At 39.4% G+C, this 10,834-nt stretch overlaps 1 protein-coding gene across 1 annotated transcript in view; it reads left to right on the forward strand.

Moving 5' to 3' along the window:
* The first annotated feature begins 1,263 nt into the window (after positions 1–1,263).
* LOC133658547 (fibroblast growth factor 12-like) overlaps positions 1,264–10,834 on the forward strand; it is an 82,352-nt gene continuing 72,781 nt past the window's right edge. Inside the window, exon 1 of the mRNA XM_062060708.1 lies at positions 1,264–1,570. Coding sequence (XP_061916692.1) covers positions 1,543–1,570 — 28 coding nt within the window. The 5' untranslated portion in view covers positions 1,264–1,542. The remainder of the gene's footprint in view (positions 1,571–10,834) is intronic.

The raw sequence follows: 10,834 nt of genomic DNA on the forward strand, positions 1-10,834 counted from the left end.
GTCATCACACAAGACAATCATCAGAGTATATACATTGAATGATTTACATTATTTACAATCCGGGGGTTGTAATTGGGGGTTAAATCACCAAAAAATGATTCCCGGGCGTGGCACCGCTGCTGCCCACTGCTCCCCTCACCTCCCAGGGGGTGAACAAGGGAATGGGTCAAATGCAGAGGACAAATTTCACCACACCTAGTGTGTGTGTGTGACAATCATTGGTACTTTAACTCATACTTGCCAACCCTCCCGTTTTTAGCGGGAGAATCCCGGTATTCAGCGCCTCTCCCGACAACCTCCCGGCAGAGATTTTCTCCCGACAAACTCCCGGTATTCAGCCGGAGCTGGAGGCCACGCCCCCTCCAGCTCAATGCGGACCTGAGTGGGGACAGCCGTTCTCACGTCCGCTTTCCCACAATATAAACAGCTTGCCTGCCCAATGACGTCATAACATCTACGGCTTTTAGAGTAGAGTGCACAACAAGGAGAGAGAGTTCTTGGTTTCTTATGTGGATTTATTGTTAGGCAGTTTCATCAACGTCCTCCCAGCGCGGTAACAACACACAACAACAGCAGTCACGTTTAGTCTACCGCAGTTCGTCTGCAGTAAACAGCAATGTTGTGACACTCTTAAACAGGACAATACTGCCATCTACTGGATAGCCTGCAGAACACTGAAATTCAAGTATTTTATTTATATGTATAATAAAATAATAATAAAAAAATAATAATTAAAAAAAAAAAAAAAAAAAAAAATATATATATATATATATATATATATATATATATATATATATATATATATATATATATAGCTAGAATTCACTGAAAGTCAAGTATTTCATACATATACATATATATATATATATATATATATATATATATATATATATATATATATATATATATATATATATATGAAATACTTGATCTGGTGAATTCTAGCTGTAAATATACTCTCTTCTTAACCACGCCCTTAGCCACGCCCCAAACCACGTCCCCCGCCCCAAACACGCCCCCCCACCTCCCGATATCGGAGGTCTCAAGGTTGGCAAGTATGCTTTAACTTTAACTTCAATTTTACTTTATTACAGTTATTTTATAAAGTGGTGAGCTCCCCGTTAAAGTGTGACTCAAAAAGCGTTTTATGACGGCCATTACCGATAATGAAAGTATCTATCCAGTCACGATCATCCTGGTGTCACCTTAAAAACCCCTTCCGGCGCTGACGTCACTCCCCTGGCACGAGCTGCAGCAGCGGCAGGGAGCGCGCATTGAGTGAAGAGCGCGCGCGCGGACACGGCGCAGGTAGAAGGCAAGACCCTCGGCGTCCGCAGGCGGGAAAAGACGAAGAAGATTGCCTCCATTAGTTTCTTTTTTTTTCAATTCTAGCTTGCTCGAGTTTAGCTTAGCGTCTCGCCTTCTGTCGCGTTTATCGGCTCTTCTCGCTTTCGACCCACGTCGACTCCGCTGAGTCAGGAAAGGGAGAAGACGAGCGGAAACCCAAAACACCTCAACGGACTGAGCCGAATCGAGAGGTCGATGGAGGGCAAAGAGAAGGCAGCGGCAGGTGAGCAGGATGGCTTCAAGTTTGTCTCACTGCGGGATGGAGGGTGTGACCGCCGTGGAGCGATGCATGTTGGGTAGAAGTCTGCTGCAGTATCCTGAACGCAGCGGCTGTGGAGAGCCTAGGTGTGGTTATTATGGGATGGGGTGCAGTGTGCGTGTGTGCTGGATCCGTTATGGGCCCAGCGGGGGAAAAAAAAACCTGATGCAGCAAAACACTGACAGAAAGACAGAGCCACGGGGGGAGACAGACTGACAGGCAGAATTAGACGAAGACAGACAGGAGGACTGAAGAGACATTGAGGGGACTTATTTGTATTTTTTGAATTTTATAAACCATCCATCTTCTTCCGCTTATCTGAGGTCGGGTCGCGGGGGCAGCAGCCTAAGCAGGGAAGCCCAGACTTCCCTCTCCCCAGCCACTTCGTCCAGCTCTTCCCGGGGGATCCCGAGGCGTTCCCAGGCCAACATAGTCTTCCCAACGTGTCCTGGGTCTTCCCCGTGGCCTCCTACCGGTCGGACGTGCCCTAAACACCTCCCTTTATTTATAATATGCTACCTTTACATACAATCACTAAAAATAACCAGCAAAACAAGTACAGAAACGGCACAAAACAGCGCCAGGGGGTTGTAAACTCAACAAAGTAACTAAGATAGAAGGCAAAATATATACACTACCGTTCAAAAGTTTGGGGTCACCCAAACAATTTTGTGGAATAGCCTTCATTTCTAAGAACAAGAATAGACTGTCGAGTTTCAGATAAAAGTTCTCTTTTTCTGGCCATTTTGAGCGTTTAATTGACCCCACAAATGTGATGCTCCAGAAACTCAATCTGCTTAAAAGAAGGTCCGTTTTGTAGCTTCTGTAACGAGCTAAACAGTTTTCAGATGTGTGAACATGATTGCACAAGGGTTTTCTAATCATCAATTAGCCTTCCGAGCCAATGAGCAAACACATTGTACCATTAGAACACTGGAGTGATAGTTGCTGGAAATGGGGCTCTATACACCTATGTAGATATTGCACCCAAAACCAGACATTTGCAGCTGGAATAGTCATTTACCACATTAGCAATGCATAGAGTGTATTTCTTTAAAGTTAAGACTTGTTTAAAGTTATCTTCATTGAAAAGTACAGTGCTTTCCTTCAAAAATAAGGACATTTCAATGTGACCCCAAACTTTTGAACGGTAGTGTATATGTAACAAAATGTAAAGCCGTAGGTTCACACAAGTGTAACAGGGTCAATTATGTTATGTAAATAATCAATCATAATGATTGATGATAAATTGAACTGGAAATCTCACGTAAAAAATATACAACATAAAGTAGCAAGAAACACGTCAATAATGAATAAAGCAAAACATGTTCTGGACAAAAAATCACTTCATATTCTCTACTGCTCACTAGTGTTACCATATCTGAGTTACTGTGTAGAAATATGGGGAAATAATTACAAAAGTACACTTCATTCATTAACGGTGTTACAAAAAAGATCAGTTAGAATAATACATAATGTTGGATATAGAGAACATACAAATCCTTTATTTTTTAGAATCAAAGATACTGAAATTCCATGACATAGTGAATTTGCAAACAGCTAAAATTATACACAAAGCAAACTATAACCTGCTACCCAAGAATATACAACAATTCTTCTCAACAAAAGAGGAGAAATATAATCTGTAATTTAAAACATTTGTACGCACGTACAACACTTAAGACCTTCAGTATATCAGTATGTGGAATTCAATTATGGAATGGATTAAGCAAAGCCATCAAACAATGTACTAATATGATACACTTCAAGAAACTCTTCAAACTTAAAGTGTTTACAAAGTACAAAGAAGAAGAACCATGATAAACATTCTCAATTTATTTCATCCATCCATTCATTCATTCTTAAAGTAATCTTACTTATCTCATCATATGAAATATGACTTACTTCACCAATTATTATTATTAAATTCTTACTATTATTTATTATTTATTTTTATTGTGATTACCTATGGAGTTTATTGTGAATAAATTGTGAACAGGAAGTGAACAAAAAGTTTTAGCAACTGTTACGTAAAGAAAAGGGGTAGGATTAAATAAGCTCTGCTTCTTCCTACTCCTTTTCGAACATGTTGAAAAGAAAAACTGGAAATTGTGATGTATCATGTTGTATGCTTGCATGTTCGAAATAAACTCAAACTCAATCAATCAATCAATGTTTATTTATATAGCCCTAAATCGCAAGTGTCTCAAAGGGCTGCACAAGCCACAACAACATCCTGTATTTTATAATGTTTTATTATTGTTATAACTACACAAAATGTGTAAGTTACATATAAATACTTGAATGTTTGTTCGATGTTTTGTCAATGTGGAACCATTGTCCCGTTGTCCCTCCTACTGCAATAATTGCTGTGACACCTGTCTCTAAGGCTGCAGCTAACGATTATTTTTCTATCGATTAATCTATAGATTATTTTTTCGATTAATCGGTTAATCTATAGATTATTTTTTCGATTAATCTATAGATTATTTTTCCTTTTACCGATTATTTTTTTTATTCAAAATGAAGATGAAAAAATAAATGTAGGCCCGTTTTTTCAAAAGGCATGGCTTTTATTTACAAAAAAAAAGAAGTATGGCCACTCAGTCAACATTGACAACAACATGACTAAATATTCTGTAACAATGTAAACATTTAAAACTTTTAACATTTAACAAAATTAAAAGTAGCTTATTTGCTTTTTAATGTGCAAATATAAAAGTCAACATCCAGTGCAAATCTTAATATTCTGCAATAGTATAAGCATTTCAAAAGTAAAAGTATTGCTTATTTTGCTTTAAAATGTGCAAAAATAAAGATAAACATCCAATACAAAAAGTGCAAAACGAAATATTCTGTAACAACAGTGTAAACATTTCAACAAAAGTGAAAGTATTGCTTATTTGCTCAAATGTGCAAAAATAAAGATAAACATCCAATACAAAAAAGTGCCAATCTAAATATTCTGGAGCACTGTAAACATTAAGTATTGCTTTTAAAATGTGCAAAATAAACATCCAGTCCAACACAGTACACAATAACCAATTCTACTCATTCCAGTGAGTGACTAACAGTTGTAATGAAGAAAGGTTAGCATGTCTACATGTTTGGTTCTTTTCTTGTTTACAATATTCCCAGCAGCTGAAAATAGGCGCTCAGAAGGGGTCGATGTGGCTGGAACGAGAGGTAATTAGCCTTCACCTCAAGCCAGGACTGCGAGTGAGCTGAGCTGCAGTTTATATTTCTAGAAGGTCAACGGGCTCATAGTGATGTTACTAGTAGTTGACTGGGAGGTGTTTATTATCATTTGGGGAGAGTCCGCTGCCTGATGCTCACCTGCTAAACACCTATCTGCTCCACGCTGAAGCGCTGACTACATGCGCTCTGAATACACACTGCTGATTGGCTGATAATGCTTCGTGTGTACCAATCAGATGGTTGTGTGGGTGGGACAATGCTGCGTGCGTACCAATCAGATGGTTGTGTGGGTGGGACAATGCTGCGTGCGTACCAATCAGATGGTTGTGTGGGTGGGACAATGCTGCGTGCTGAGACAGACGCAGAGGAGCGAAGCAGCTTGTTAAGACTTTAGCAGCTAAAGTTAGCTTTAGCTTAGAAACTCGTTCGGTACACCCCCCGTGCCGAACCGAAAGCCCCGTACCGAAACGGTTCAATACAAAACACGTACCGTTACACCCCTAGCAGATACAAATGACACAGTCATGTTTTTGTATAATGATGACAACGTATGCTCGCGCGGACGATTGACTAGTTGATGGTTTTCTTTTCAAATGTTCGTTCATTGACGTTGTGCTGCTATGATAGGCCATTTCCGCTCGACACAGTGTGCATACAACAACATTATTAGGCCGTTTATTGAAATACTCCCACACTTTTGACCACTTTTGGCATGCTTTTCCCCCCTCGCTTGCACCGCTCGCATCGTCTGCTTTGATCGTCTGCTTTGCGGTCCGCCATGACGGTAGTGTGACGTAAATATGCGACGCGTCGACGCACAAAAACGGCGTCGACGTATTTACGTAACCGATGACGTCGACTACGTCGACGCGTCGTTTCAGCCTTACCTGTCTCTGTATATGCGTTGGGACACGCATTCCTACCGTATTTTTCGGAGTATAAGTCGCTCCGGAGTATAAGTCGCACCGGCCGAAAATGCATAATAAAGAAGGAAAAAAACATATATAAGTCGCACTTTTTGGGGAAATATATTTGATAAAACCCAACACCAAGAATTGACATTTGAAAGGCAATTCAAAATAAATAAAGAATAGTGAACAACAGGCTGAATAAGTGTACGTTATATCAGTGGTTCTCAACCTTTTTTCAGTGATGTAGCCCCTGTGAACATTTTTTTATTTCAAGTGCCCCCTAATCAGAGCAAAGCACTTTTGGTTGAAAAAAAGTAAAATACAGCACTATGTCATCAGTTTCTGATTTATTAAATTGTATGACAGTGTAAAATATTGCTCATTTGTTGTGGTCTTTCTTGAACTATTTGGGAAAAAAATAACTAAAAACTTGTTGAAAAATAAACAAGTGATTCAATTATAAATTAAGATTTCTACACATAGAAGTGCCCTCTTTGGGGATTGTAATAGAGATCCATCTGGATTCATGAACTTATTTCTAAACATTTCTTCACTAAAAAATAAATCTTTAACATCAATATTTATGGAACATGTCCACAAAAAATCTAGCTGTCAACACTGAATATTGCATTGTTGCATTTCTTTTCACAGTTCTTTTTGACAAACATTTAAAAAAAATCTCACGTACCCCTTGGCATACCTTCAAGTACCCCCAGGGGTACACGTACCCCCATTTGAGAACCACTGCGTTATATGACGCATAAATAACCAACTGAGAAGGTGCCTGGTATGTAAACGTAATATATTATGGTAAGAGTCATTCAAATAACTATAACATATAGAACATGCTATACGTTTACCAAACAATCTGTCACTCCTAATCGCTGAATCCCATGAAATCTTATAAGTCTAGTCTCTTACGCAAATGAGCTAAATAATATTATTTGATATTTTATGGTAATGTGTTAATAATTTCACACATAAGTCGCTCCTGAGTATAAGTCGCACCCCCGGCCAAACTATGAAAAAAACTGCGACTTATAGTCCGAAAAATACGGTACTTCCCTTTCGTCCACGATAACGGGAGAGGTAGGCGTCCACACGACGACAGAAAAAGTGCATTTGTCTTGTCAAAAACTTAAGTTGACTTTCTTGTTTTGTATTATATTTGTGTAGGGGCTCGACGATGGCAGAAAACTATTGACAACAATTGTATTCTCTGTAATTATCAGGTATGTTTTTATTTCACTGGGTTGTCCTATGTAGCCCTTTCGTCCACGGTAACGGGAGAGGGGCTCGACAATGACAGAACAATTTTGACAACGTTTGTATTCTCTGTATTGTCAGTAAAGTGCATCAGAGCAGCAACCCATGGTGTCGGTCATGTTCCATAAAATCCACACAACGCAGAGGAGAAGACCACCGGTTACACAAGTTCCGTAAATAATCCAAATTTGGAACACCGCATCATAGTTTTCACAGCTTTTTGGTTGTCAGAGGTAGAAAGCGTTTTAAAGTAGAGTTCTAATTATTTTTTAAAGGCACAAAAAACAGGTTGGGTATTGAGAAACTTACATTTATGAATATAATACTTAGCCAATAGTATAATGAGGTCGCAAAGGTAAAATTCATTTTCAAATGTTTTTTCATACAGTGTAACATTGAGGGGACTTAGTTCAGTGTTTTTCAACCACTGTGCGTGCCGCAGCACACTAGTGTGCCGTGAGATACAGTCTGGTGTGCCGTCGGAGATGATGTAGTTTCACCTATTTGGGTTAAAAATATTTTTTGCAAACCAGTAATTATAATCCGTAAATAATGTGCCGTTGTTGAGTGCCGTGCTGTCTAGAACTCGGCAGAGTAACCAGGTTATTCTCCTCAATATCAGTAGTTGGAAGCTCGTAGCTAATTGCTTTGTAGATGTCGGGAACACGTCGTTTGAGACGACGATGGTTTGTTGTGATCACAATATGCAGACGACAGCGGGAGGCAGTGTGCAGGTAAAAAGGTATCTAATGCTTAAACCAAAAATAAACAAAAGGTCAGTGCCCCTAAGAAAAGGCATTAAAGTTTAGGGATGGCTATGCAGAATGAAACTAAATCTGAACTGGCGACAAAGTAAACAAAAACAGAATGCTGGACGACAGCAAAGACTTACAGCGTGTGAAGCAGAGACGGCGTCCACAAAGTACATCCGTACATGACATGACAATCAACAATGTCCACACAAAAAAAGATAGCAACAACTTACATATTATTGATTGCTAAAACAAAGCAAAGCAGGTGTGGGGAATAGCGCTCAAAGGAAGACATGAAACTGCAACAAGAAAATACCAAAAAACAGGAAAAGCCACCAAAATAGGAGAGCTAGACAAGAACTAAAACACTATGCAAGGGAGCACAACCAAAAAATTCTAAGTCACGTCGTGATGTGACAGGTCGTGACAGTAGACCTACTTTAAGACAAGAGCTATATTGATGCATGCTTGGTTATGGTTTACATTCATATCCAACAATTGCGACAACAACTTTATATTGTCTACTGAGTTTCATTTCTTAATGATTTCTGCTGGTGGTGTGCCTCCGGATTTTTTCAATGAAAAAAATGCGCCTTGGCTCAAAAAAGGTTGAAAAACACTGACTTAGTTGATATAGAAACAGACTATCATGACCATAATGACGGATCAAAATTAAGAAAGAGAGCTAGACACCTAGGAGGCTGAAAGGGGGGACACAACAAGACAGAAAAGTGGGGAAAGACTCATTAGATAAATGTGTGTGGTGTGCTAGGATAATATCTACACAGCACCATTTCTGTACCACCACCGATCCAGACTCTATTCCCCCAAGGCCGAAATCTCACGTAAACAAACGTCTAACAACATTGAAGAGGAAGAAGAAACATAGCAACCATCATAGCAACAACCTGAACACAATCAATCAATCAATCAATCAATCAAAGTTTACTTATATAGCCCTAAATCACAAGTGTCTCAAAGGGCTGCACAAGCCACAACGACATCCTCGGCTCAGATCCCACATCAAGGCAAGAAAAAACTCAACCCAATGGGATACAATGAGAAACCTTGGCGGGGACTGCAGATGTGGGGACCCTCCCTCCCATCCCCCGGGCGACCGGTGCAATGGACATCGAGTGGATCTAGTTAATAGTGTGAAAGTCCAGTCCATAGTGGGGCCAGCAGGGCCATATTAAAGGAAGGAATGATGATGTAAGACCATCATCATTCCTTAATTGGGATTATTTGAGACTATCTTTGGCAGAAAAATCTCGAACTAAAAAAAAAAGTAATGACCCTGGAAAAAAAATCAGTGAAGGCACAAACTTTATGATCTACTTAGCGAGCTCGAGGGTGTTTTTCTCAAATTAAGCTAGCGGCTGACATTATAAGCCTCGCCATCAAGAAATGGATTACCGGTATATTTTGTCCAGGGTGTGCCCCGCTTCCGCCCATGTGCAGCTGGGATAGGCTCCAGCACCACCCGCGACCCCATAAGGGACAAGCGGTAGAAAAAGGATAGATGGATGGACTAAAGGTGACAGACATCACCCGACCTGTTTTGGAGCCAATTATTGGGAAAAATTATATCTTAAAGGGGAACTGCACTTTTGTATGAATTTTGTTTACAGTCATTATGACAGACAAGACGACGGATCTATTTTTTTTAATACATTTTAAATATTAAATAAATGTGATCAAAAGTCTGCTTACAATGGAGCCTTTGGGGCCGCTCTATTCTGCCTATAAGGCCCTTAAAAACATCCAAACACCTCCATTAAGGTTTTATATACATGATGTAAGTATATATGTAATGTAGTAACAATCACATTTATAATAACATTTTAATATTTACGTATTTTGCTCATTTTAAGCATATGCGGCGCAACACGAAATTCACTTTGTTTTTCAACATCAATGGTTACTACTCACTGCAGACTTTATAAGGGCCAACAGACATAATAAAAACATCACTTACTGTACAAGGTAGTGTTGTCCCGATACCAATATTTTGGTACCGGTACCAAAATGTATTTTGATACTTTTCGATACTTTTCAAAATAAAGGGGACCACAAAAAATTGCATTATTGGCTTTATTTTAACAAAAAATCTTACGGTACATTAAACATATGTTTCTTATTTCAAGTTTGTCCTTAAATAAAATAGTGAACATACAAGACAGCTTGTCTTTTATTAGTAAGTAAGGAAACAAAGGCTCCTAATTTAGCTACTGACATATGCAGTAACATATTGTGTCATTTTCCATTCTATTATTTTGTCAACATTATTAAGGACAAGTGGGGGGGGTGACCGGTACTTTTTAGAGGCAGTATAGTACCGAATATGATTCATTAGTATCACGGTGCTATACTTCTACCGGTATACAGTACAACCCTAGTACAAGGTCTGCTGTCATTTGGATGCCAACTGCTAGGATGTTCATCAAGATTAAGATTAAAGTACCAATGATTGTCACACACACACTAGATGTGGTGAAATTAGTCCTCTGCATTTTGTCCCATCCCCTTGGGGAGCAGTGGGCAGCAGCGGCGCCGCGCCCGGGAATCATTTTGGTGATTTAACCCCCAACTCCAACCCTTTGTTGCTGAGTGCCAAGCAGGGAGGTTATGGGTCCCATTTTTATATATTCCCATTTAGTTTAGAATGACTCATAATCCTCACGAAGAAAGGGGGGGTGTAACCAAGTGTTTTTTCTTGTCGTTCTCGCCATTCCCGGGTCTAAATTGGCTGTCAAAGTGTACCAACTTGTCCGAATACCTCCTCATACTTCTACTATCCCGGTTAGAGGCATGATTTATGATCTACAATAAAGTTTGACGAGCAAAGAAACGAGGAAGCGGCTCACCAGTCGATCATGTCAACATGGCACGCAAGCTTGTAATCACGGCGCCGCTATAAATAGTTTCTGTGTTAGCGCTTATAATAACAATATCACTAATACTTGGTTGATATTCAAGTCACAAAATGTAAATGGAGTATTTTGCATGTTTTTTTTATTGGGTTTTATGGGCGGAAAAGAGGACTTCCCTATGGTTCTTCTGTAAGCGAACTTTTATTTAAGAGTTAAAATGCATTTTAA

The sequence above is a fragment of the Entelurus aequoreus genome, linkage group LG10 (genome assembly GCF_033978785.1).
Source record: "Entelurus aequoreus isolate RoL-2023_Sb linkage group LG10, RoL_Eaeq_v1.1, whole genome shotgun sequence".
NCBI lineage: Eukaryota > Metazoa > Chordata > Actinopteri > Syngnathiformes > Syngnathidae > Entelurus > Entelurus aequoreus.